The following is a 27704-nucleotide window of genomic DNA, read 5'->3' as shown; positions in this document are numbered from 1 at the left end:
GTCTCGCACCCTAGGGACTCTCTCCTGGACTCAAACCAACCAAACAAACCCCACACTCCATGGACTGCGGATATAACTCAGTAAACTGCTTGCCTATCATACAAGAAGCCTTCAGTTCAGTCCCCAACCCGACAATGATGGCTTACACGGAGGGGAAGAGGCCAGAGGAGCAGATCCAGGGCATCTTCCAGATACCAAGTGAGTTCAAAGTTGTTCTGGGCTGCAGAGGATGCACTGTTTCAAAAGCAAAACAAGGCCGGGTGGTGGGGCCTGTGCCTTTCATCCCAGTACTAGGGAGGCAGAGGCAGGTGGATCTCTGCGTGGTGGTGGATTCCAGACTGGTCGAACCCACCTCATGTCGTGCCACATAAATACGTGCAAGTACTGTATACATTTAAAATGGCAAAAACTGAAGGAGAACTTCTGATTTTATCAGTAACATCTTCATTATAGGCAGTATGGAAAACACACACATACAAAACCTACAGGTCAATAAAAGTCGTCCAGGATGTAGCCACCTAAAGGAATTCGCCTTTAGATCACAACCGTTCTCCCAGGCTCACTCGCCTTACGCTTCTTCCCCAAAGCAAGCACCGCAAAGTTTGGCACGCTGCCTGCAAAAAAACGTATTTATTTCCACTTAGGAGGCGGGTGTGGTCGGTGAAGCCCAGTTGGGACCAAGGCTCTAAACTCCGGATGAACTTCTACTTCCGGACTGCCCCGTCACCGCCCCTCTGTCGACGTCAGGTTGTCCTGGCGACGGAGGGGCGGGGCCTGCGGGGGCGTGCCCGGCTCGCTTCAAATTCCGGCCCTCAGCCATGCGTGGCATCAATTCTCGCGAGAACTCGCAGGCGGCTAGTACCCAGCTCCTGGTACCTGCCCTTCCCGTGCCGGCGTCGGCGGCGGAGTGCGCAGGCGCGGCCTTCGTGTTTCCTCGGCTACAGTCGGCTGCGCTTCGACCCGCTAGTCCGCCGCCGGCTCTTCCGCCGCCTTGCGCCATGGCGGGCTGTGCGGCGCGGGTTCCGCCGGGCTCCGAGGCGCGCCTCAGCCTCGCTACCTTCCTGCTTGGCGCCTCGGTGCTCGCTCTGCCGCTGCTCACGCGCGCCGGCCTGCAGGGCCGCACCGGGCTGGCGCTCTACGTGGCCGGGCTCAACGCGCTGCTGCTGCTGCTCTACCGGCCGCCGCGCTACCAGGTGCGGGCCGGGTGCGGAGGGACCGGAACCGGGATCGGGGACGGGCGGGCCGGACGAGTGAACCGAGACCGGGGACAGGTGGACCGGGACGAAGGACGGGAGGGCTGGAGGAGTGGACCGGGGACGGGACGGGTGGGACGAGGTGACTGGTTGTCCCGGACTAGGGACAGGGCGAGACGGATAGGGTGGACCGGTAGACCAGCACCCCAGACCTGGATCAGCGACAGGGTGGACTGGTAGATCTGGACTAGGGTCGAGTGGACCGGGACCAGGCAGGACCGAGCTGGCTGCGATGGGGCAGGGCCCGGGTGCACTGGAGCTGGAGTCAGGGCAGATGAGCCCGGGTAGACAGGGGTCAGGGACGATCAGGCGTGGACCCGGCAAGGGTAGGCGTGCCAGGTACATCAGAACCAAGTAGACTGGTCGGAGACCAGAAACCGGCAAGCAGGGCTGAGTAGATGGACAGCGGACAGGGACCGGATTGGAGCTAGTCTAGCTGGAGCGGGTTAAAGGAACACTGTATTACCTAGCCTGGCGGTGATGCGGTGTTCGGTTCTCCTTTTACCCCCCATTCCCGCGCCACGTTGCGGGATGCCTCCTACAGGCGTGTATCTCAGCCCTAAGTTGAGGTCACAGAAGGGACCCACTTCTCCTATCTGTGGGTGTTAATTGCGTTTCCTGCTGATCAGCAGCTTCGGCAGATTCATGTTAGGTGGGAAGTGAGCTAACCCACGAGTTTTTAATTTATGTAATGACAGGTGTGGTGTTTTACCTGTTTGTCAAACGCCCCACTTCACGGAGGTGACTGGGCGCAGAGTTCCGAGTGTTCTCATTAGACTCTTTGACTTGGGAGCCATAAACTGGGCTTAAACAGTTTTCCATCGATAAGCCCTGGTAATGCTAGCCGTAATAATGATAATTATTGTGGCCGTTAAAACTGGTTGTTTCTAGGTGTTTTGCGTGGTAAATCCACTATGTAGCCCTACAGTATTGTTATTTCCATGGTGTAGATGGGTAAACTCATTTAATAACTTGCCGAAGGCTAGAGAGAAGAGAGAGAGGAATGTAAGACACAATTTGAACCCAAGCAGTCCCATTTCATCCTCTTTATCTCTTGAGCAAATGGACTCTGCTCCCTGATGGCCTCGCTAATCCAGGACAGTCTGCAGTCTGGGTTTGGGCTCTGCTAAGGGAACATGCAGTGACCGAGGCTCTTCTGGGTGTGTTTTCAGATAGCCATCCGAGCTTGTTTCCTTGGCTTTGTGTTTGGCTGCGGTGTGCTGCTGAGTTTCAGCCAGTCTTCTTGGAATCACTTTGGCTGGTAAGAAGACTTTGGGAATGATGGTGTTGAAGTGTGAGGGTCGACAGAGTAGGGGCCTCTCCTCATCCCTGTGTGGGCTCTGACAGAACAGGAGGCTGATTAGGATTCTGAAGAAGCAGCCTCCTGCCTTCCCCGAATTCCCGCATTTCAAAGCCTGTGGACACAGTTGTGCATGTTAGTGGCTTGTGTGGTGGATGGAATCGGGTCTCCCTGTGCCCTCTCCAGAAGTCCCTGCCATCTGAAGCTGCTGTGATGGGTGCAGGTCCGCGGTGATGGGAAGGGGCGAGCCTCCCGCTGTTTTCCTAAGCCTTCTCCGTCTCCGGTTTCTATTAGGTCCCGGCTAGTGCTTCCCCCACAGCCAGTGTAGGACTTTCCCCTACACTATGAGTTCAGTCCCTTGAACCTTCTAGCCTCTGACTTGGATATGAATCGTGGCTTCAAGGTAAAAAGCTTTATCTCCTATTATCAGTATGCTGAGCCATCTAATCCTTCTTTGCTGGAATTATTTTAGTTTTGTTGAATTTTGTTTCCAACATGCGTCACTACCTTGTTGATATCCCCCCCTTTCATGTTAAAGTGTGAAACTCTCATCTTCAGAGGAGCAAAGGGACCATAATTCCTCCTTCACCCAGGGAGATTTTTTTAATTTTGTCTGTGACATCCGGAAACATAACAGCACCACCCAACCCCTCTTTCTGCAAGCTCAGGAGGGAGTGAATGGCGTGTGTGTGTGTGCCTGGTGTCACGCAGGTGGGTGACGGCGGCAGCGCATGACAGGGTTAGGGACAGTCAACAGACCCAGATCTGGGCTTTGGCCTAGCGTGGTTCTCTTGTGTAGTCTCCCACTTCGTTTTTGTTTTTAAATAGGTACGTGTGCTCGCTGTCATTATTCCACTATTCTGAGTACTTAGTGACAGCTGTCAATAACCCCAAAAGTCTCTCCTTGGATTCCTTCCTCCTGAATCACAGTCTGGAGTACACGGTGGCTGCTCTTTCTTCCTGGATAGAGTTCACACTTGAAAACATCTTTTGGCCAGGTGGGTGTGCCCTGCTTTCCTCTCTGGGAGAGAAGGGTGCCTTCCCGTGGGCTGAGGAGTGACATTGGTTCACCTCTCCGGTCTAATCTCCCCTGAGCAATTCTCCCCCATGCTCTCTCCTCTTTAAGCTATTTATAAAGGACAGACTCCTCTCGCTGGAGAATTCTGCTTCTGGACCAGGACGTGCTGACCTTTTGCTCTATGTCTTGCAAATGCGGGGCACCGCCTAAGACGGCGCTCTGCCTTGCTAGTTGCAATCTTAATTTTGCCCTTGGACAGATGAAGTTTGGGCCTGAATACTTTTCTGTAACATGAGAATTTCACAAGGTTTTATTGTTTAAAACAAACAAAAATCCCAAACCTGTCTGTAGGGAACACACCTAAATCATGCTTTCCCAAAGCCAGATGTGGGGCTCGGACTGACTTCAAAGGGGCATGTCCCTTTCAGCAGTACGTGCTCCCCGGAGAGGGATGTGAGCGGAGCCCACCAGGCCTGGCAGGGAGAGCTGCCCACAGTTGACTTGTTGGCACCTGAAAGAGGAAGCGGTGATGCTGGGATTGGGGTGGTCAAGTTTGATGTGAGGACGGATGCTGATTACCGTCAGGGTGTTTTCTGATGCTTGTCTCTTGAGGGAATAGGTGAAGGGGTGATCACACCCAGTGTCCCCATTCCCTCTCGTCCCTGCGTCTGTTTCTGCAGAACTGAAGCAGATCACCTGGCTCAGCACCACTGGGCTGCTGATGGTGGTGTTTGGAGAATGCCTGCGGAAAGCGGCCATGTTTACAGCTGGCTCCAATTTCAACCACGTGGTGCAGAGTGAGAAGTCAGACACCCACACTCTGGTGACGAGCGGGGTGTACGCCTGGTTCCGGCATCCCTCCTATGTGGGGTGGTTTTACTGGAGTATCGGAACCCAGGTATGGTACCAAAGTCGACGCTGGTTCCCTGTGAATTTACTTGCCTAAGTTCTTTTTTGGGTATCTGTACAAAAGGTCTTGCTGTGTAGTTCAAGCTGACCCGAACTTGTAGCCTTCTGTATAGTCCACTTAACTCTTAACATTTAACTTGCTGTATAATTGGCACACCATAAACCCCACTGTTTCTAAGTGCAAAACTGGGAGACCTAATCTAGTCCACCTGTGTTTGGAGGTAAAATCTTGACGTTGTTTTAAATTAATTAATTTCTTTATTTTAAACTTGAAGACTATTCTTTAAAAAGAAACCCCCAGAGCAGGCAGGTAGTAAGTCTGGCGCTTACCAGGAGGATAGAGGTGAGCACAGAGGTCAGCCAGCTGCAGGGGGGTGGGGAAGAGAAAAGAAAGGGGCAATCCTGCCTTCCTGAGTGGCGGGTGACCCCTGGTGGCATTGGTACTCTGCTGCCCTGTATTGTGCCCCATTCTGCCACTCTGACTCGAATCTGGAACACCTCGGGTGAGGGAAGGTAGACTTTGGGGAGGGAATGTCCTCAGCCACCCTGTGGTGGCTCAGTGGGTTTTCATCAAAAAAAAGAAGAAAATAGGTCTAAATGAGGCCAAGGTCCTGCCAGGTTAATGAGAGCTGTGGGGATTTGTTCTGTCTGGGGATGCAGACAAACCCTTGTTTCTCGACAGCTGTCTCTGGATGCTATACTTAGTCCGAGAACAGCTTGACCAGAGAGTGCAAATAGAGCTTGGAAAGATCATCTGGGGATCCTAGACCTCATATCAGTGGTGCATGGGCCATGGGGTGCTGGTGACCCCATAACGGTATAGGAGGTGGCTCTGGTGTTTCTGAGACACGGCACTGCTGCCCTTGCTGCCACAGCCCCGCCCGGGACCGCACTGACGGGAGCTGACGAATGTAATTTGTCTAAGCACTTATGCGACCTAAGGGCCTTAGAACTGAGAGGTTGTTGTACATTTTAGATCATAGGTGTTTTCTGCAGTGTCCCTCGTGCGTGCATGCCTGTGGGGATGAGTCTGTCTTGCAGCAGTCCTTATCTTACACAGAACACTGTTTCTTGTCCTGACTCTTTGGAACGGTGCTGATGACGCACTGAAAATTGGTTTTCCCAGCTCAGGGGAAGGTTACCAATTATGATTAAGAATCCTGCCATCAGGCAGAGGCAGGCGGATCTCTGTGAGTTCGAGGCCAGCCTGGTCTACAAGAGCTAGTTCCAGGACAGGAACCAAAGCCACAGAGAAACCCTGTCTCAAAAAACCAAAAAAAAAAAACCAAAAAAAAAAAAAAAAAAAGAATCCTGCCATCATCGAGGCTGCCCAGAAAGCTGCACACGTCTGCCGGGTGTGAATGTGCAGACTGTGGCTACTGCCAGATGGGCCAGCCTGGTCTACCCTAAAAGCCAGGACAGTCTTCAGAGTGGGGACAAAGACTGCTCGAAGGTTGAGTGGCTTAGCATGGTGTTATGAGCACAGCGAGTAGTCTGGCCAGTGCAGGGGCTGGGGAGAAGCTGGGGAGAAGCTGGGGAGAAGCTGGGGCGCGCCTGGTTCACTGGGCGGGAGTATCGCCAGAGTGGCCAGTGCAGGGGGCTGGGGAGAAGCTGGGGAGAAGCTGGGGCGCGCCTGGTTCACTGGGCGGGAGTATCGCCAGATGGGTTTGATGCCTGTGGTGAGTATGGGTGGGTTAATGGTTTCCGTGGTAGCAAAGGAAACTTCTAGGAACCAGGGATACTTTTAGTTTTGACAGGCTTTTGGCTGGAGGACTAGGTTAGAAAAGGGGCAGGGGTTATAAAAAAGGTGGCCAGGCACAGGTTTTCTGGCCTGTGGGCACTGCCACTTTCTGAGCAGAGTGGTCTCTGAAAAGAAATGTTTTTGGAAGCTCAGATGGTAGCAATTGGCTCATGTGGCCTTGAGGGTAGGAAGCAAGGGTCCAAGACAAGTAGGCATATCCAGGTGAGCATGAGTTCCCGCATCAGGGAATTCACATTTGAGTCCAGGTGGGTACGTCTGTCACCTATGGCTGAAACCCGAGAGTCTTGTCTTTCCCTATAACTGAGGTCTTGCTTACTCAAGAGAATCACAGGCAAATACAGTGGTGAGGGTGCCTCCAAGGAGTGTTAATGGCTCTTACAGTATTGTGAGAGTCTTCTGGGGCCCGGCAAGAATCCTGTGGGGAGAAGGTGCTCGGGTATCGGGGCACCCTGACCTCAGGCATTCTGTGCTTCTTCTGCCAGGTGATGCTGTGTAACCCCATCTGCGGTGTTGTCTACGCCCTGACGGTGTGGCGCTTCTTTCGTGACCGCACGGAAGAGGAGGAGATCTCACTGATTCACTTCTTTGGGGAGGAATACTTGGAGTATAAGAAGCGGGTGCCCACGGGTCTGCCTTTCATAAAGGGAGTCAAGGTGGAGCTATGATGGGCAGAGGCCTGCAGGGCCAGGGAATCTCTGGCCCTGCGCAGCCTAGGACAGAACTGCTTCCAGTTGGCCTCTGCAGAATGAGTTTCTTAACCATTTTATATGTCACTAATTACTCCTCAGAATGTCACCCAAGACCTAACGGTCAGAAGGCCTTAGGACCACAGGGCCCACTGCAGCATTCTCTTGTGCGGAATGAAGGTAGAACACGGATAAACAGTGAACAAGGAGCGTGTCACAACTGTCCCATCAGTGTCCTTTCTACAGTGGCGGGGTGAGGACCCAAGCCGCAGTCTCACGCCCCCTCAGGCTAGAGTGTATTGGCACTGTGACCAGGACATCGGGAGAGGACACTGCCCTCTGCAGCACTCACGCCAGAATGTGTAGTCAGAGCTGCCTCATAATAGCATTCAAATTACATCAAAACCCTTTAATTTAACCGAAAACACAACATAGCTTTAACCTTGTCTGCCCTAAGTGCATGAGCATCTGTGTTAAACTTCAAAGGCTTTGACACCTTGGCTCATTATACATTTAATCATTCTTCCACGCCAGTTTCCTAAATATAGCAGTGTAGATTCAGAGGGACACCAGTGCTCCCCGTCTCTGTGTTTCAAAGCCAATGGGCAACACAGACTCCTCAGAGTGCTCCGGGGCTTTGAGCAACCATTGCACTGGGCCTGAGGATGCGGGCCCCGGGGTCTCCTGCAGCCCTGGCCTCAGAGATTGTGTTTCCAGAAAGTATTTTTCAGGTGCCTGCACTAATGTTGAGAAGTACTGCCCTCTGTGTGTTTGGGATTTTTTTTCATTTTATCATAACTTGTGTTTTGTATTTTTTGTGTTGCAGTGTTAGTCTATTATATTTGTTTTCTGTGTTCTTTCAAAGTAAGTCACCCCTACTACTGCTTCAGATGTTCCAGAGGGCCCAGCATAGCTCATGCATCTGTGGGCCCAGCATATTTTATGTGTCGGCCCAGGCAGCTGACTCCTAAAGAGCCTTCAGTTGAGTGGCTCAATCCAGGTCCACTGGCATCTTCGTTCTGCAGGTCTGGGGAGAACATTTAGCTTTTTCTATGTTCCACATAAAGCTTCAAGAGGTGTGGTGGTGTGGGACAATGGTTTATATTCTGTCAATTATATTTTAAATAAACGCTGATTGGCCAGTAGCCAGGCAGGAAGTATAGGTGGGAAAACCAGTCAGGAAGTAGAGGCAGGTCAATGAGAACAGGAGAATTCTGGGAAGAAGGAACTCCTGGTTGGTAGTTGTGAGCCCACCACAGAAGAAGCAAGATGTGACTGCCTAGCTGAAAAAGGTACTGAGCCATGTGGCTAACATAGATAAGAATAATGGGCTAATATAAGTTAGAAGAGTTAATAAGAAGCCTGAGATACTAGGCCAGTTAGTTTATAACTAATGTAGACCTCTGTGTGATTTCTTTGTGACTTAACGACTGTGGAAACCGGGCAGAACAGAAAACTCAGTCAACAAATGGCACCCACATGGACAACTGCATCCACATAAAGCCTGACAGAGCTTGGGAAGTAATTCTAGACAGAAAAGAATAGAGATAAGCATGGCTTATCGATAGCAGCATTTTCCCAGGTGGGCTCTGCTTGCTAGAGGCAAGTGCTCTCATTTAAGAGAGGCTTCCTGACTCAGCATTGACTGCAATGAGGCTGGAATCTCAGAAAGCTAAGGAATGGGTTGGATCCAGCTGTCAAAGCCATGGCTTTAATCCTACCCATATTGCTTAACAAATTAAAGACTCGTGGTCAGAAAAAGAGAGAGAGATACAGTAAAGAGAGATTCAAAGATGAAGAAAACCTCTAAGTTGTTTACAGTGTGTTAAAAATATATGCAAGTTTGGGAGAGTAAAGAAAGAGGTTAAAGTCCTTAAAATAAAAAAGAGTAGTTGGGTTTGGTGGCACATGCCTTTAATCCCAACACTTGGGAGACAGAGGCAGACAGACCTCTGTGAGTTCAAGGTATGGTAGCACACACCTTTAATCCCAGCCCTTGGGAGGCAGAGACAGGCAGATCTCTGTGAGTTCAAGGACAGCCTGGTCTATAGAGTGAGTTCCAGGACAAAAGTACACAGAAACCTAAAAAAGCCTAAAAGTAAAAATAAAATAAAGCCATGTAAAGATGAACAATACACAAAGTCTGGGTACTGTGTTATGTTCTCTTTGAATTGTCTGAATGCTGAGGAAGGAGCAACAGCTGCTAAAGGATATTTGTTTATAAATGCTGCTGAATTAATCCAAGATAGGTCCTTTGAAAATACCCTGATTTCAAAATTGAAGTCAAAAGGTATGTTTCTTTGGAGAAGAGGTTTTGCTTTTGTTTCCACAGGAAAGGAGAGACTGTGGATTCATTCTGAGTTAAGAAAAATCAGGTTGGTCAAGGAATGCCACCTGAGAAATCTCTGGTGGGAACAAATGGCCCAGATGTCTGAGTTCAACTTCCAGAATTCAAGATGCTGCCTAAGATGATCAAGCCTCACAGGATACTCCAGTCAGGACTTGATCATAATTCTAAATTTTCTTTAGGTCCCCAAAAGATTATCAGCGCCCCCAACCAGCAGGAAGTAGCCTGGAAAACTACGCCCACATTCCCAAAAAAATGGACTATGGATATTTTCCTTTGTTTAGAATGTTGGTTACAAGTTGTTATGGCTAATGGTCAGGAGACACTAAACAAAGGATATTGGAGTCAGAGGGTTTTTGTTTTTTTTTGTTGTTGTTGTTTTTGTTTTGTTTTTTTAAAGGGGGAAGTGGTGTGGGACAATGGTTTATATTCTGTCAATTATATTTTAAATAAACGCTGATTGGCCAGTAGCCAGGCAGGAAGTATAGGTGGGAAAACCAGTCAGGAAGTAGAGGCAGGTCAATGAGAACAGGAGAATTCTGGGAAGAAGGAACTCCTGGTTGGTAGTTGTGAGCCCACCACAGAAGAAGCAAGATGTGACTGCCTAGCTGAAAAAGGTACTGAGCCATGTGGCTAACATAGATAAGAATAATGGGCTAATATAAGTTAGAAGAGTTAATAAGAAGCCTGAGATACTAGGCCAGTTAGTTTATAACTAATGTAGACCTCTGTGTGATTTCTTTGTGACTTAGCAACTGGAAACCAGGCAGGACAGAAGTCCCGACAACAGTGCAGCCCTCGATTAATCAGACCTGGCCTGGATGTGAGGTCCTTCCAGACTGGGGTTTTATATGTTTCCTCCAAGCTTCCACTCAGATGTAAAGAGTCTTATGTATCCAACAGACAAACAGGAGACAAACTGGGCATTTCCGTGTGTCAGCTAATGCTTGGTTCTGATAGTAGACACACTGCCGGTGTACCTCACTTCCCTGCCGTCCACCAGGATCCAGATGGGCCTGCTCAGTGCTGTGCTCAGCCAGGTTCTCATACTTTACAACCGTCCTCGTTCCTTCCCCCATGTTCCTCTCAGTGGAGACATTCTTAACTGACACATCGCAGGGTTGCCAAGGTGGATACTTAGTATTCCTGGCATTCAGTCTAGCCTTCTGGGAGTCCCCTAGTACAGCTCTGTCCTCCCAGGCCTCAAGCACACCAGTGCACAGATGCACCCTTGGCAAACACTAGGTCAGGCAAGTCCAGGCTGCAGTGGCCGTGGTGTGAAGCACGCTGGCAGCTTGCTGTACCTAGGCTGGGTCTCCACCAGGTACCCCGGTGTGGGGTTGGTAACTGATGCCAACCTTGAAGCCAGTGGGACCTACAAAGTGGGTGTTGCGCTGGGACTTGCTGTTGGCAGTGGTGGCATGTCTTTGGGAACCACATCACAGCAGTACAGCCAGCAGGGAAATGTTTGTTGACCTTGGTGACCCACGTTTCCCTTGTTGGCCAGGCCAAGGCAGGATTGGTGTTCTCTGCCTCAGCAGAGATAATGGGCTTGTGTGGCTGGCGAGAAGTAAATGCAGGAATAGGTGCTGGTGGGCCTGCAGATGTGGCATAGAGACTCAGCAGCTGGCCATGGTGGGTGCTCTGGCCAAGAGGGTCGTTAGGGTTAATATGGATGGGGTGCTCAGTATTGAGATATATCCTAGGACCTTGTCAGACAAGGAGGAATAGTCCAGTGGGAGTTAGTATCATGTAGCATTCAGCCAGAGCTGCAAAACCTTGGGGGGCTGTGTAAATTGGGGAATTCCAGCCTATTCTTGCCATAATAAATAGGCGTTCCATCAATAGGGAGGTGACCCCCCCAAACCTGCTCCTCCACCAAAACTGAGAATCCAGAAACCTCAAAAACTTGTGCCCTGGTCAGTCACCTTAGGAAGCCCGGGAAACAAGCAGAGAGGGGAATTCAGCCAGCTGGAAGTGCTCTTGGGGCCAGCCTGCAGGCCTCATTCGCTGCTCTGCTTGGGCCTGTGTGAACCGCCAGGAAGACTGACTTCCTAAGAGGCCAGAGCCCCAAGACCACTTCCAGAGCCTGCAGTGGCCCTGACCAAGTGATGGTGGAGGCGGTGGGTCTGTGGCCAGAGTGCTGCTCCGTCACCACCACGCCCTTCCCTGCTTAGGCCTCCCCATCAGTGGGATGGGGCCAGTATCGCCTACCTCAGGGGTGTGTGAGGACTTCCAACAGTGTCCGGTTGATTTTATTTTAAGGTGAGAGAGGTTTCATGAATTCTTTCGCAGTTTCGTTGTCTATTGTATATTTATCATATTTAACCCCAACCCTCAACTTCCTCCCACATCCCTGCCTTTTCCCAAAGCCTCTGTTCTTCCTTAAAACATTTTGATTTTCCTTTTCTTTTCTCTTTTTTCTTTAACTTCTTTATTGACTCATGGGAGTTTCACATCATGTTCCCCAATTCTGCTCACCTCCTGGTTGCCCCCCAGTGTCAGATGTTTCAATGCTTAGGTGAGCCAAACAGCATAATGAAATCTCGCAGTATGAGAACGTGGTTTCTCTGTGTTAACTGAAGATAGCTGATGTATACTCAAAAGACATTTAGTCAGCCCAGAAGTAATTTATTTTTAGATTACGTGGCTTAATTTTCATTTTTTTTTTTTGTTCTATATACCAAAGAGGCTTAGAGGTTTGCCAGTTACTAGCATGAGACCAGGACCTCCTGAGGCCTGAAGAGCTTCTATGGCAGCCATAGCTATTATCCACACCAAGCTGCCCAGGAATAACCATGGCAGGACAGCAATACTCACTTTTGAAATATGAGTGGAGCCGGACCACACCTCCTGAATCCCACCCCGCTCAACCAGGCTGCAAATGGGAGAGGATGGATGTTTGGCGGTCAGACCCAGCTCTCTCTCCATGCATCTAGGCTGGGCTGGCTCCAACCTCCATTCCCCTTGAGGGCCATGAAGTTGTCTTTTTGATGGATGGAGAGCAGCTAATGACAGCCCTTGGCATTGTGGGTAGAAAGGCTGAATGTTGGCATTTGACGTCACCCTCCACCTGCCAGAGGCTGGAAAGCTCAACTTGAGAGCAGTCCAGGAGAGAGGGAGCCCATGACGTGGGATCACCACACCCTAGGAGACTTGGGGTTGTGTTTTTAAGGGGTGATTCCAAGGGTGTGAATGCAGGAAGAGCAGGCCCACCCTCTCGGCACTCCTAGGGTAGAAGTCAGCGATGCGCAACCAACTATGAGCCCCTACATGGTAGGTTTGGCAGGTGATCGCTTTCCCTGCTGCTGGTCTGCAGATTATCCTTAACTTTATAGATGCAGCAGCGACAGGTGGTGGCAGAGAATCAGGCTAATGAGGCTTTTCAGGGATTAGACAGGCCCCCGTGTCCTAGGGCTTCCACAGACTAGGGAACTGTCAGGAGGTTGACTTGTCTAGTTGCAGAAGTTCTTGGGTGGAGAGTGGGTACCACAGAGAGAAAAGGCTACTTTTTTGGCAATCATGGAAGCACTCAGGAGGCCCCGTAGCCGTTACAAGCAGGGGTGGCGGATTGCAGATGAGTGAGCCTGCGAACAGGGCAGAAAACAAACAGTGGTGGCCTCAGTGGGAGCTGCTGCGTGCGCCTTGGAGATACCTTTTATTCCTTCTCTCCTCGTAGCTGCTAACTTAGGGGCTGGTGTATCAGGGAGGCCATATTTGGCGTCCGGTCCCTGAGGGCTCAGCCCAAACTCCTAGGTTGCCTCCTCAAAACAGCCAGTGAGTCTTCCTCTTCCCACATCTCCCTGCCTTAGGTAGCTCCACTCTCCTGGTGGCAGCAAGGTTAGAGCCCTCGGCCTTCCCAGTGGGTGGGCAGCTGCATAGCTCTGGGAAGGTTGCCCCTGCTCATCCCGAGTGAGTGGAGGCAGCTTGTCTGACCCATGGCAAGGCGGGGATTATGGAGTAATTACTGTACTCGTCTTTTTACACACAAATGTTTATTTAAATATATTAAATGGGATTTTCTTTCACAGATACTGATTATTCTTTCTAGTTCTTAAATAAAACAGAACTTGATTTCACTCCAGACAAGCGTCACTGTGTAGGGTGCAGAAGCCACACGTGATAACCGTGTCTGGAGGACAGCTCAGCACCACCAGCATCAAATGACGTGTGTTTTGACTCCTTGGCTCTCTTGAATTCCTGCCCCTAGCACCATGGTCCTCAACCTTCCTAATGCTGCGGCCCTTTATAATACAGTTCCTCATGTTGTGACCCCCAGCCATAAAATTATTTCATTGCTGCTTCATAACTAATTTCCTACTGTTAGGAGTTATAATGTAAATATCTGGTAGCAGGATATCTGATACACAGCCCCAAAGGGGTCCCCACCCACATGTTGAGAGCCACCACTCTAGCGACCTGGTCCCTGAGACAGCAGCGCACGGTATCCATGTAATTGTGTCTGTGTGAGGGTCCCGTCTCTCTGGCACATAAAAGCAACATTTGCTGTTAAAAACGTGACTATAATGGCATCATTTAGTCTCCAAAACTTCAATTTTGGGTCATGCAGCTTAAATCCCCCCCCCCCCCCCCCCCCCCCCCCGCCCTGGACAGGGTTTCTGTGTAGCCCTGGCTGTCCTGGAACTCACAAACACCTGTCTGCCTCTGCCTCCCGAGTGCTGGGATGAAAGGCATAACAAATAAATCAGGTGACGGTGGTACATGCTGTTCTTTGCCCCAGCTTAAATTTAAGATATATTTTATGTGTATTTTACTATTTTATGTATTTTACCTGCACACATGTCTGCAGTACATGCATGTGATGTCTGCAGTACATGCATGTGGTACCCACAGAGGCCAGAAGAGGGCATCAGTTCACCTGAACTGGAGTTACAGGTGATAGTGAGCACCATGCGGGTGATAGGATCCAACCCGGGTCCTCTGAAAGAGCAGCCATGTCTGGAGCCTGCGTGCCAGTCCTGAGAAAGCCAACACCTGGGCGCAGCTCACTAGGACCCAGTTACTAAGCTGCTGCCTCGTGTGGTGATGCCGTCCTCATTGAGAGCTTTCCTGTTGCTTCTTGATTGTGAACCTGTGTGGAAATTAGCTCTTTCCTTGCACCATGGCGGTCCAGGTCGTCAGGCTTGGTAGCAAGCCGCTTTGGGTCCTGAGCCACCTTGCCGTCCCTCATCTCTGGTTTCCTACTTGGGTCTGGGGTGGTCTTGGTTCTTTAATGGGGGCCCTTCTGGGAGGATGCTCAGGGCCCAGCTGCTTCCATGGGGCTCAGATGCCCTCTCTCTCTTCTCAGTGATGCTCCCTGGGTCGATCCTAAGGAACAGTTTGACGTGAGCCAGATGGCTTCACTCCCCCCCCCCCCCCCCCCCCCCCCCCCCTCCAATCCCCACTATATCCATTCTGGTAGCTTTCATATTGGAAGACCTTTCCACAGAAGTGTGCCCCTGGAGAGAGCTCTGCCGCCTCTAGTGAGAGTCTCACCCCAGGTGATGGCTGTGGCTGTTAGTGGTTAAGTCTTTTAACAGCTCAGACTGGTGGCCTGTGAGCTGGGGCTGTCCTAAGCGTATCTTTGTGTGGAAGGGTGAGACCTACCGCTCTCCATCTCCCAACTCTGAATACAAGGCCTCTTCCAATGGTTGTTTTGTTTTGTTTTGGTGTTTCTAGGTTGCAGTGTGGCCCGAACTGGCCTTAAAGTCACTGTACAACCCACTCTGGTTCCCAGCAGCCCTACCTCTGTCTCGCTAGGCTTTGATGGTGCCCTGCCAGCCCCAGGGGTCCTCCTGTCTCTACCTCTCCAGTAAACGACAGCATTTTATACCTGAGCCATCTCCCCAGCCCGTTTCTCTTTTATGGCCTAGGTCTTTTATTTTTCTTTGTACACGAAGTCGTCACAGGGAGCGGGCTCTAGCTGCCCAGGCTCCCTCCAAGTTCTTACAGAGTGCTGTGGGAGCAGCCGGCCGGTGCTGCAGGTGAGCTCAGGCTCCTTTGGCTTCCTTTCTTCCTGATGTGGTAATCTCTATAAGAACCTTGCCCTTAACTTGCTTGATTACAAGGTCTTCCTTTTTGAACAGTGCCCATCTCATTGCTGACTACGTCACCCTTGTAAATTGGTTCTATGTGGCCAAAGGAACAGCTTCACGTTCCCCAAAGGCCTGTGAAACAGATCAGGGCCTCTCTGTCCTTCACGTTCGTCATTTCGGTGAATTACTGGAAGGTATGTTTGTTTTTGTTTGTGTGTGTGTGGGTTTAGTTGCTTCTTTTAAGACAGGATCTCACTTTATAGCTCATCCTCTGCCCACACTTTTGTTTGTTCCCAAGTCTGTCCTTGTCACCTGGCTCCTGTTGGAAAGAAGCTGTTTTACCTGGCTGAGGTCTCATTGTCCGTGGCATCATCGTACACATTCTGCTCCGTGTGCTCTTCCACAGGTACCTGGAATCTGGGTGAGAGGAACCAGTATAGACAGCTTGAAGGCAGCAAAGTCCCTGCTGATGGCCTTAAACTCACACTGTACCAAAACCGCAAGGTAGCAGAACTTCCAGGGCACACCCAACACTTTTTCCTTGCTCTAGGACAAGTTGCCAGGCCTCGTATGGTTTGTCAGAGCCACTGGCCACAGTAGCATGCAGGCCCTGGTTAGGCCTGGCTTTTACAAGCTATCTGCTGGCCAAAGGAGACACCTCAGGGAACAAACAATGGGGCCAGGTGGCCTGGAGTGACAGCCCACTGGGTTTATTTTAGTTGGCAGTGTGGGGAAGCCTTTCTGCTGACCTTAGTGATGAGGCCCCATGAGACAACGCGGAGCACAAAGCTTGCAGACCGAGGCTCGCCCAGAAGCAGGAGCTGGTGCAAATGCCCCACGGGACCGGAAGGCCACTGTGGCCAGCGTGTTGCAGGGTCTGACAGAGGTGGGCAGGGACGGGCCGTGGAGTGCTGCCACGCCCTGTTATGGGAGTTGCAGACCACTTAAAAACGCTGTGGGGTATGTTGAAGGGCACAGCGGGTTGACGTGGGGCACAGAGTAAGCAGGCTGCAATGGAGAAGTTCGGTCTGGGGTCTTGGGATGGGTTAAGAATGGGAACAAGGGACCAGGTGCTGGTGGTACACGCCTTTAATCCTAGCACCTGGGAGGCAGGGGCAGGCACGGCCAGCCTGGTCTACAGAGTGAGTTCCAGGACAGGCTGCAAAGCTCCAGGAAACCTTGTCTTGAAAACAACAAAAATAACGACTCCTGCAAACTGTCCTCTTTCCTCCATATGTGCTCCACACGTGCTTACACATACACGTGCTCCGCGTGGCACACACGTGCTTACACATACATGCACACAGACACAAAATAGTAAACATTTTTTTGGAGATTAAGTCTCATGGTGTAATCCTGACTGGCCTGGAGTTTGCCAGGTAGACTAGGCTGACCTCAAACTCACAGAGATCTGCCTGCCTCTGCTTCCTGAGTGCTGGCATTACAAGTGTGCAAACACCATATCCAGCCAAAAAGGGAAAGAAAAAACACCAAGATCAACAGGAAGACTGGAAGAGATGTAAGAAAATGTCCAGAAAAAGAAAGCATATTTGCAGAGGGAGTTCCAGGACAGGCTCCAAAGCCACAGAGAAACCCTGTCTCGAAAAACCAAAAAAATAAAATAAAAAAAAAGAAAGCATATTTAACAAATGGTGCTGGCATAACTGGATATCAACATGTAGAAGAATGAAAGTAGATCCATATCTATCACCATGCACAAAACTCAAGTCCAAATGGATCAAAGACCTCAACATAAACCCAGCTACACTGAACCTCATAGAAGAGAAAGTGGGAAGTACACTTAACACATTGGCACAGGGAACCACTTCCTAAATATAACCCCAGTAGGACAGACACTGCGAGAAACAATTAATAGATGGGACCTCCTGAAACTGAAAAGCTTCTGTAAAGCAAAGGACATGGTCAACAAGACAAAGCGACAACCTACAGAATGGGAAAAGATCTTCACCAACCCCACATCAGACAGAGATCTGATTTCCAAAATATACAAAGAACTCAAGAAATTGGTCATCAAAAGAACAAATAACCCAATAAAAAAAAATGGAGTAAAGACCTAAAGAGAACTCTCAACAGAGGAATCTAAAATGGCTGAAAGACACTTAAGGAAATGCTCAACATCCTTAGTCATCAGAGAAATGCAAATCAACTCTAAGATTCCATCTTACACCTGTAAGAATGGCCAAGATCAAAACCACTGATGACAACTTATGCTGGAGAGGTTGTGGGGAAAAGGGAACACTTGTATTGCTGGTGGGAGTGCAAATTGGTACAGCCCCTTTGGATGGCAGTGTGGCAATTTCTCAGAAAATTAGGAAACACCTTTCCTCAAGACCCAGTAGTACTACTTTTGGGTATATATCCAAAGGATGCTCAATCATGCCACAAGGACATGTGCTCAACTATGTTCATAGCAGTATTGTTTGTCATAGCCAGAACCTGGAAACAACCTAAGTGCCCCTTGACCAAAGAATGGATAAGGAAAATGTGGTACATTCACACAATGGAATACTACACAGCAGAAAAAAATAACATCTTGAATTTTGCAGGAAAATGGATGGAGCTAGAAAATATTATTTTGAGTGAGTTACCCAGACCCAGAAAGACAATTACCACATATACTCGCTCATAAGTAGTTTTTAAACAAAGCAAAGAAAACCAGCCCACAAATCACAGTCCCAAAGAACCTAGACAACAATGAGGACCCTAAGAGAGGCATACATGGATCTAATCTACATGGCAAGTAGAAAGTAGAAAAAGACAAGATCTCCCAAGTAAATTGGGAGTAAAATGGGGACCTTGGGGGAGGGTTAAAAGGGAGGGGAGAGGCCGGGAGAGGAGCAGAGAAAAATGTAGAGCTCAATAAAAAATCAAAAAGGGGGGTTGGAGAGATGGCTCAGAGGTTAAGAGCAATGCCTGCTCTACCAAAGGTCCTGAGTTCAATTCCCAGCAACCACATGGTGGCTCACAACCATCTGTAATGGGGTCTGGTGCCCTCTTCTGGCCTGCAGGCATAGACAAAGACAGAATATTGTATACATAATAAATATTTTTAAAAAATCAAAAAAAGTAAGAAGGAAGGAAGGAAGGAAGGAAGGAAGGAAGGAAGGAAGGAAATGTCCAGAAACACAGCAAAGAGAGATGGTACAGTGGGGGGCCAGTGTCCCATCATAGGGACACTAAATAAAGACTCAGTCAAGCCAGTAATTGATTTTAAAGAGTATTCCAAATCCCAAACCAAAAGATAGGAATTCCCAGATGGAGAGAAACCATTGTCACCCATCCCATGGCTAGATACACCTCATTGTGTGAAATTCAAGACATGGGCAAGACAGAAGTCTGCAAGCTTCCGAGAAGCGTAGTAGGTCACAGTAAGGGCTAGGGATCAGAAGAACTCAGCTGGTTTGGGGACATCCCCAGCAACTGGAAGGAATAAAGCCTCCCTCCACCTCCAAAGCACAATTCTTTCCAGTCTAGAATCTCAAATCCAGAATTTAAAACTTGAACTATCGGTCAAGTGTGAGGGAGAATAGAAAGAATTTTCTGATCCATGCTGTCTGGACACAGATCTCACTCCAGAAGTAATTCACACTCTAGCCAGAATATGGGCTCTACCAAACAGGAAGTGGGAGGGCCCAGGAGACAGGCAGGGCCCCTGGATTCCACACATCTGTAGTCAACACTTCACTCTGCTGAACCCAGGGTCTCACTCATGCGAGGCATAACTAGCCGAGATGACAGGTCTGCACCACCCAGTCTGGATTGCTCATAACACTCTTGTGCCTGAGAGGATCTGGTCCACACCCGGCTGGTCAGCCTTAGCTGATGAGGTTGCTGGGATTACAGAAGACTCACATGACAGTTCGAGTTTCTCCTGATCTGATGTCCTGAGGGTTGAAGGGCTAGCTTGTATCTAGAAGGGTCTCAGTCTGCTCAGTTACCATTTTTTGGGGGAGTCTTTATTTTGTTTGAGATGAAGTCTGGCTAAGTTGAAGTCTAACTCCAGGCTCACGGTGATCATCCTCCTGCCCCAGCCTCTAGAGTGCACCGCCACTTCCTTGGCAGACTCGCAGATTCTAGTACCTGGTCTGCAAGAACCTGCCAGCTTATGCTGCCCCCCCCCCCCACATTACACACATTCTCACCTGGGCTCCAGCCGCTCCTTCACTCTGGCAATGGAGCGGATGTAGGGTGTGATCTGCTTAGTGATGGTGGTCAAGTAGGCATTCTCCTGCTTCAGCTGGAGAAGGTCATGGAGCTGGGCTGTGAAGCCAATGTCAAAGTGTTGGTTGTTGGTGTTAGTCCCCCCCCCCCCCGCGCCTAAGTCTGGTACCATCTAGAGATCCCAACTGCCAATGACCTCTGTGATCAAAAGGAGCAGCTTGTGGTGTGGAGACCCCACTCACTGGCTGCTACCCTCCAAAGCAGGTGTCAGAGCCAAGCCAAACGCTAGGGGAAAGAGAGCAGGGGATACGCATGCGCGGTTAGTGGCTGACCGGCTCCCTCCCCTCTCGAATGTGGATTAACGTTGAGAAGCCACTGCCGGGGACCTTCATAAATCTCCTGCTGGGTAGCTACTCGTTGGTAGGAGTCCTCCCAAATCTGAAAGAAGAGTGGCAATGCTGGTTGAGGTGGGGAGGAGGAATTTCACTGAGGGTGTTTCCGCTCCGGGAGCCGTACAGCCACACACATCACTCTGGTTCACATTTCTCCAGGCACAGAACCCACAGCATGAGGGTCTGGCAGAGCACCATGCCAGGCACTGTGCTGTCCCCTTCCTGCCTTGGAGTGGCCACGTGCCTTTGCAGGAAGCTAGGTAGAACTCTGGGGGAGGTTACCTCCTGGAAGATGGCTCTCATGCCTTCCATGGAGGCATACTCAGAAGCAATCTGTGTGTCCAGCAGCAGGGACCTGTGTAGGATGTCCCCCATGATCTCCGCCTTGATGAGCGAGTGGTGCTTGGTGAGGTCTCGGTGTAATTCCTGAACCTGGTCCTTCAGGTTCTGCACCTCAACCTGCAGACCCTGTTGCAGAAGTGGGGCATGGAACCCGCCAGTGGAGCAGTGTCTTTCAAGTCCTCTCCTCCGCCCCCCCCCCACAACTGGATCTTAGTGAGGAAGGGGTGGGACCTCACAACCCTGCTGATGCCCAGCCCCCTCACCCGATAGGAATCCTCATAATGTCGGCAGTGCTCTGTGAAGGGTGTGTCCTCGCCCTCAGCCAAGAGCACCTTCGTGCTGATGGAACGGTGGGGTGAGGGTTTCTGGACAGGTGACCCTGGCATCTTTCCCACCGGGGAGAGACAGCTGGGTGTCTTCAGCACCTTGGGGCTTGAGCTCCCCGCCAACCTGCGGAGAGAGCCAGTCTGCATAGGGTAGCAGACCGGTCTTCCTTTCCCCTAACCCCCTTGGCTGCTCAGGGAGCCACTGTTCTCTCAACCCAACTACAGGGTAAACTCCTGGAAGCTCTCAAGGACCCCAGGCAAGGACAAGGTAAGAGCACCCACTTAATGAAGTGATTTCTGAAAGGATTCCCCTCCAGGTTGGATCTGGGCATGGCTCACTCCCATGTCTCAGATCTGAACTAAGAAGTGGTCTCTCTTGGACTCACATGCCGATTTCACTACTTCTAACCCCTCCAAGGAGACGCTGGCTTTCAACCGAGTGGGGAAGTCTGATTCACAGTGACTCCGCACCCAGAGAGCGTCCTGCCCAGCCTGCTGGAGGAGACTGTGGAGCTGAAGAACGCCCAGTGTCTCCTCTCAGTTGTCTGGGGCTTCCTGCCCCAGCGTCCTCAAGGGCTTTCTTGTTTCTCCCTCCCTCTCAGACTGTCGTCGGACTTAGCAGGGAAGGGTGGTGCGGGAGCCTTTTTGGTGATCCCTCCCGGCCACCCGGCCTCCTGGTTAGGGCTCACGTGTTGGCGACGCCCACGGTGGACACGGCTCTGCGGGGCCCCAGAAGCAGCAGCGGCTCCAGACAGCGCGCAAATTCTGCGCGGTGATCGCTGGCGATCTGGACCGGAGATTGGGTCATGAGCAGCTCTCCCCTGCCTCGGTGTCTCCGGGTCCAGACCCCCGACCCCAGACCCCAGACCCCAGGCCTGCGCACCTTGCTGCTCTGAGCCGGTCTTAGGCGATGCGGGCGCGTGACGATGCCTTGCAGCCTCTCCATCAGCTCCTGTCATGGGGGAAGAGCTCAGGACAAGGGTGGGGTGGGGTGGGGGTGTTACAGGAGGTGATAGCCAGGGCGGGAGAGAGAAATGGAGAATTTCAAGGCTCAGGGGCTAGGCTGTCATTTCATTTGTCTCTCTTTTGGTGCTTCAACCCTCCTCTAGGACTGGTCCATACACAGGCACCGCCCACATCCTTAAGAAGGGAGGTGGGGCTCCCGCAGACAGACACTGCAGTTTGGTGGGATGGAGGCTTGTGTGCGTTGCCCTTTTAAAAGGTATTCATTCACTTGAGCCCCAAAGTGTAACTTGTAATGGAGGGGAAGAGACGTCCAGAGGACCCCCCCCCCGTCATGCCTGCAGTGATGTGAGACAGGGACCCTCTATGCAGGACGGACTCTAGGTGGGAAGAGAGGGTCCTGAAAGAGCTGGAGACACTCACATAACCCAGGTCCAGAAACTCAGCCTTGCTGGCCAAGCTGAGGAAGGATGAACAGATGACCAGGTGAACCTGAAGGAGGGTGCCATGCTCAGGGCTTGGACTGTGGGCTGGGGTGTCCAGCCCTACACACCCTCAACCCTTACCTGTAGGGTGGGTAGCAAGGAGGCCAGGTGGGCAAGCTGTTCCTTGAAGGCTTTGTCCTTCTCTTCATATTGGCTGGGAGAAGGTCAGGCGAGGCTGTTTGATCTCAGGGGAACAGATGCCTGCCCCACCTGCAGGATCTTCAACTCTGCAGCCCTGGCTTTTTGCTAGTGCCTGTGTGTGTGTGTGTGTGTGTGTGTGTGTGTGTGTGTGTGTGGTGTTTCTGTATTCACATGCGTGCCTGTTCCGTGTGTCAGGTTGCATATGCACACATGTATGCAAGCATGTACGTATGGAGGCCAGAGTCCTACATCAGGCGTCTTCCTCAATAACCCACCACCTTATTTTTTAAGACAGTCTCTTACTGAACTTGGAGGTCACCAGTTGGGTAGGCTGTGACCAGTGAGCCCCAGGGATCCTGTGTCTCTGCCTCCCTAGGGCTGAGATTATAGGCATGCCCACTGCATGTTTAAAGTGTGTGCTGGGGATGTGCTCTGGGTCCTCGTGTTTCTGCGACAGGGCCTTTACTGACAGCCATCTCCTCAGCTCTGTTTCTGTTTTGTTTTGATTGTTAAAGCAGAGTCTCCAGTAGCCCAGGCTAGCCTTGAACTCCTGACCCTCTCATCACTACCTTCCAAGAGCTACCCTTACAGGCACACACCACGGCTGCTTCTCCACTAGTTCTGTAGTTCCTTCTCTGTGAACACCCTGCCCACTTTTGATGGCAATCACCTGTGTGTCCTGTCCACCACATAAGGCAACCAGGCTCAGGCTCAGAGCTGGGTACCTGGAGGTTAAGGGCAGGGGGACAAGGACTTCTCCATCACTCACCTCTGCACGGTCTGCAACAGCAGAGCTTTCCTCTCGGCCAGCCTGTCCTGGGAGAGATAGCCCATTACTGACCTGCACACCTGGCTCTGTCATGTCCTACCATAACGCCTCGGGGCATGGGCACCTGAACCTTAAGTGTCACCGTTTGTACACTCTTCCTAGACCCTGCCACCAACCTAACTCCAGACTAGGCTAGCCTCTGGCAACTCTCCAGGCAACTGTGATTAACTCAATTTGATGGAACACCTGGCACTACACTGTACACTCCGGGAAGGTACTTGGGAAATTACTGACCCCACCCCTCACCTGCATGCTGCCAAAGAGGGCGTGGATCGCCGCCTCCTCCTCAGCTGCGCTGTGCCTCACCTCCTCCACCATGGCCTGTAGCAGCGCGATGGCCTCCTTCGTGGCTGTCTGCAGAGCTTTCACTGCCTGGGGACAGCAGGGTCTCAGTCCCATTCTCCCAGGATCTCCCAGCTCCCACCCCCACCCTGCTTCAGCTCCCTGGTTCCCCCTCTCACCAGCACTGCCTGTTCCAGCCTCTCGCAACCTTGAACGTATGCTGACTCCAGGTCCACACAGTGGGCCCGGCTCTCCCTGCCGAGAGGCAGTTTATAAGACCCGTTCCACCCACGCCCCGCCCACTCCCTGCGTGCTCCCACTACCCACCCCTGCATGTCCCGAAAGCAGCGGATGCATAGCAGCGACTTCTTGTCGGTGGAAAACATGATGTAGGGCTCCGAATGGAGCGCTGCGGAGAGGGCGGGGGCGGTGATGAGAGTCCCTGAGACATGACCACCTGGTTCCCACCCCTGGCCAGGGTGTGCCTCACTCACGACACTTCTGGATCACATCGCGGGGGCGCTGGCCCAGGGCTACAATGTCATGCCTTGCAAACATGCGCGCGCGGTGCGTTTCTTCGCGGCAGCGTGCGCACAGCGGCTGCCCGCAGGTGTTGCAGAAATAAGTGGTCTCTGCGTCCTGGGGACCGAGAGCTGGCTCAGGCCGCCCGCTCCTCGGGCCAGAGTTCTTGGACTCAGCTGAACCACAGCCACCGTGTGTCATTGAGCCCAGGCAAGGGGCTCGGCTAAACTCCTTCCCGCAGTCCCCAGCAGCTGAATTCTCTAACTTTTAAAAATTATATGCATTGATTCACTTGTTTATGGGGGTGCCATGCCATGAGAATGGAAGTTGGTTCCCTTCTTCCACCTTGTGCGTTCTGGAAATCAAACTGATGTCTTGCAGGCGTGGCAGCAAGGGCTCTCCCGTGCTGCGCCACCTCCCTGCCCCTCTTCACTGAACCCTCATACAGCCAAGTTAAGATGAGGACATTGGGTCTGGACAGACAGCTCAGCAGTTAAGAGCACTGACTGCTCTTCCAGAGGACTGGGTTCAATTCCGGGCGCTCACAACTGTCTGTAACTCCAGTCCCAGAAGAGCCGAAGCCCTCTGCTGGCGTCTGAGGACACAAAGCACCCACTTGGTGCACAGATATACAGTAAGGCAAAACACACATACACATAAAAAGATGAAGACACCAAGGTTAGCTAGGCAAGTGTAGGAAGGGTAGAACACTGGGCAGAGCCTTGGAAACGTAGTTCCCAGAGACGGTAGGCAGAAACTGCATGGTAAAGCCTATCAGCCCCCTGTGGCACTCTCAGTAGTTACCACACGGTGGTGTGCATTCTGGCCAGGTCCTGACCATCGGCCCCACAGGCAACCTCACCGCACATCTTCCTTTCCCAGCCTGGCAAACTCGGCTAAATCATAGGTCCTGGGCTATGTCAATCATCCCGGCTCCTACAAGCCCCTCCTCCCCAACAGGAACCAACTGTGTACAGGGCTGCCACTTCAGCGTCTGGCACGAGTTGCAGGGGGGGTGTGGGAGCCAGGGACAGTGGGAGAAGGCAGGAGGAGAAGAGACTATTCATGACCACACTGACCATTCAGGTGTCCTTGGCCACCTGAAGTGACAACTCAGAGGGGAAGGGCGTGTATAAGGACTCCGGGGGCAGTCCCAGGGCTTGGGGTACAGCCCAGGGCAGTGACTAGAACTTTGATCTGGCAAACCTTACTTCTTTTTCTAAAAAAATTAGCTTTATTTGATGTGTTTTGTCATTTTTCCTGCATGTATGACTGCATGAGGGTGTCAGATCCCCTGGAACTGGAGTTACAGACAGTTGTGAGCTGCTATGTAGGTGCTGGGAATTGAACCTGGGTCCTCTGGGAGAACAGCCAGTGCTCTTAACCACTAAGCCATCTCTCTGGCCCTGAAGCCTCTTACTCTCTTTATTACTCTTTTTATTTTTAAAATAGTTTATTTATTTATTATACAGTTCTGTCTGCATGTCTGCCTGCAGGCCAGAAGAGGGCACCAGATCCCATTATAGAGCCCATGTGATTGCTGGGAATTGAACTCAGGACCTCTTAAAACTCTGAGCCATTTCTTCAGCCCAGCCTCTTAGTCTTTACACCGACAGTCAAGGCCATTTCTTCACAGTGCCCCCCTCCCCTCCTGCCTGTTGTCTTTAGTTCTGGGCAATGGTTTCTCAGCTCTGGCTTAGCACACTGGTTTGAGACTGTGTGCCCCTGAGCTTCCTTCCTGTCATAGGGTCATCAACTCTACTTGCCTTTGTGTTGGGGCTGGAAACCTTCCTTGCCTTCAGCTCCCGCTCTCTCCCCAGCTACTTACAGATGCACACCGTGTGAGCTTTAGCCACTTACATGTGCTTAAGTAGCAGGGGGTCCTAAGGGTCCCCCAGGCCTGTGAGCCGAACCACAGCTCCCATGACAGCTCACAACTCCACCCTGACCTGGGAACCCTGAAGTTAGCTCTCCCTAAATTGAATGGCCTCAGCCTCTGCCACTATCTGGTTATTGGCTCAAGTCATTTTTTTCTGGACCTTGGTCTCCCTATCCGTATGTATGATGGGGGCGCGGTTGGAGTCCGAGGGATCCCAGGGAGGGGCTGGAGACTTCACTGATGGACCAGGGTTGTGCATCCGGGCATGCTGTAAGCGTTGGGGACCATGCCATCTGGCACCCACTGCCTACTACTTCCTCACCTGCTTGCTGCATTCCAGGTCGCAGTTGGCACAATGCACAGCCTCCACACCATCTCCAGAGCTATCCACCAGGAACTGCAGCAGCCGGTCCACTGGCGGGAGCCCACTGGGACCCTTCACCAGGGTCTGGTGCCTGCAGAGAGGCTGAAGCCAAGATCTGGACGCCCTTGTAGGAAGCCCTCCCCACTACCCTTCACATTCCAGGTCAGAGCTAAAAATAGCAGCATCAGGGTGGTGGGGTCTGCTATAAATACAGCAGCCAACTTGTCCTGAGGCCCCCACCCTACCCAGTGTGTGTGTAAGCCTGATGTCATACTGCAATAGGAAAGGCCATGTCACCCGAGTGGACCCTAGCACTTCACCGGAACATTTTGAGCTAATGTAGCAATGGTGTTAAGATTTCTGGGACACACCCCCACATCAGGGTTGCTGGGAGTGCCCCATTTGTCTTCGCCAGCCCCGCCTTAGCACCCTGACTCTGGGAAGCTGGTGGCAATAATCTTCTGCCTTTGTTAACCTGACTAAGCTACAGGGGGGTTGGGGTTGTTCCAGTAAGTTTGTTTATGACAGTGGATTGTTCCCACGTCTTCAGCCTGAGCTTGGAACCTCATCATCTGCACTTGGCCTCTCAATCAGAACAAGAGCCAGCTTCACCCTCTCTGGGCTTGGGACACTTACTGGCACAGCGGACAGGACAGGCGGCCATCAGTAGCCCGTCCGCGCAGGCAGCCAGCGCAGAAGTCGTGGAAGCAGTCCAGCAGGCACGGGCGCTCATACTGTGCATGGCACAGCGGACACACGAGGGGATGGCCACTCGCAGCATCCAAGGTACCCAGGCCCTCCAGAGGCGCAAAAATTGCTCCAGACATTTGCGTGGATGAACAGTTCAGGACAATAACTGGGATTCCTGGGGCCCAGACCACCTCCCTCCTACCTAGCCCTCCTAGACAAGACTTAGCAAGTAGCTTTGGGATGCTGGAATGCCGGTAGCGCCCCAGCAGGGCGGGGTTGGGGCGGACTGTTGGAGAGGGGCCCTGCCACCGCTCACTCACCTCTCTCACAGTCCTTCTGCTGTGCCTCTGCCGGGGAGTGGTTGGCCCTAGAAGGTCAGGTCGGCAGGCTGGACGGTGCCTCCTCCCCTCTATCACTTCTCCCACCTTCTCTCCCTCCCACCGTTTGCAATTCTCCGCCCCACGTCCTCTGGGTGACCGCCACTAAGGTCCCTTAGTGCTCCTACCTCAAGTGTTGCTGCTTTGCTGAGCCTGGTCCGCAGTCTCGCGGCTTCACCCAGTGCCCAGAAAGCCCCGAAGAACACGCTCTGAGGGTCCCAGACGCCACTAGACATCGCCTTGAGTTTGGAGCACAGAGCAAAGGTAGCCCACACCGGGCTCCCGGATCTTCAGTTAGAGGAACGCGGCCTCCCGGGCTAAACTGGAACTCTCTGACTCCGGACCGGAGAGGGAACAGTGGGTCTTCATAGCCCCATTTCCCCCATGGCCAGCTGGGGGCTCAAGAGAGCAGCAGACGGTCCACAACATACTTAGGTTCAGATGAGGGTGCGCTTTGGGGTCCTAGGCCTTCCTTAGTGGGTTGTGGTACTCAGGCGAGTTACCGACTTCCCTGACTTGATCTCTGCGTGATAGGTTAAGACTTGAATGGATCAAGTCGGGCAGTGGTGGCGCACGCCTTTAATCCCAGCACTCGGGAGGCAGAGGCAGGCGGATCTCTG

General features: G+C 51.7%; 3 protein-coding genes across 3 annotated transcripts; 1 reads left to right on the top strand and 2 right to left on the bottom strand.

Annotated features, from left to right (window-relative positions):
• The first annotated feature begins 869 nt into the window (after positions 1–869).
• On the top strand, positions 870–9619 carry Icmt (isoprenylcysteine carboxyl methyltransferase). Its single transcript, XM_050153254.1, has 5 exons — positions 870–1193; positions 2426–2514; positions 3382–3551; positions 4252–4469; positions 6725–9619. The coding sequence occupies exons 1-5, from the start codon at positions 999–1001 to the stop codon at positions 6905–6907; spliced, it is 855 nt and encodes a 284-aa protein (XP_050009211.1). The 5' UTR covers positions 870–998; the 3' UTR covers positions 6908–9619.
• Positions 9620–13909: 4290 nt separating this feature from the next.
• Positions 13910–19681, bottom strand: LOC126508184 (RING finger protein 207-like). Its single transcript, XM_050153259.1, has 3 exons — positions 19474–19681; positions 15653–15727; positions 13910–14603 (listed from the first exon to the last, which is right to left on the bottom strand). The coding sequence occupies exons 1-3, from the start codon at positions 19662–19664 to the stop codon at positions 14477–14479; spliced, it is 393 nt and encodes a 130-aa protein (XP_050009216.1). The 5' UTR covers positions 19665–19681; the 3' UTR covers positions 13910–14476.
• Positions 19682–20015: 334 nt separating this feature from the next.
• Positions 20016–27353, bottom strand: Rnf207 (ring finger protein 207). Its single transcript, XM_050153245.1, has 13 exons — positions 26654–27353; positions 25976–26108; positions 23747–23891; positions 23580–23661; positions 23432–23507; positions 23217–23342; positions 22911–22957; positions 22082–22154; positions 21939–22007; positions 21436–21504; positions 21242–21339; positions 20490–20676; positions 20016–20352 (listed from the first exon to the last, which is right to left on the bottom strand). Exons 1-13 carry the CDS (start codon positions 26842–26844, stop codon positions 20020–20022), a joined length of 1629 nt encoding a protein of 542 aa, XP_050009202.1. The 5' UTR covers positions 26845–27353; the 3' UTR covers positions 20016–20019.
• Between the last annotated feature and the right edge of the window lie 351 nt (positions 27354–27704).

Source organism: Alexandromys fortis, unplaced genomic scaffold (genome assembly GCF_014885135.2).
Source record: "Alexandromys fortis isolate MF-2015 unplaced genomic scaffold, M_Fortis_MF-2015_v1.1 scaffold_88, whole genome shotgun sequence".
NCBI lineage: Eukaryota > Metazoa > Chordata > Mammalia > Rodentia > Cricetidae > Alexandromys > Alexandromys fortis.
Note: the sequence above shows the minus strand (reverse complement) of the source record. Positions and strands in the feature narration are given on the sequence as shown.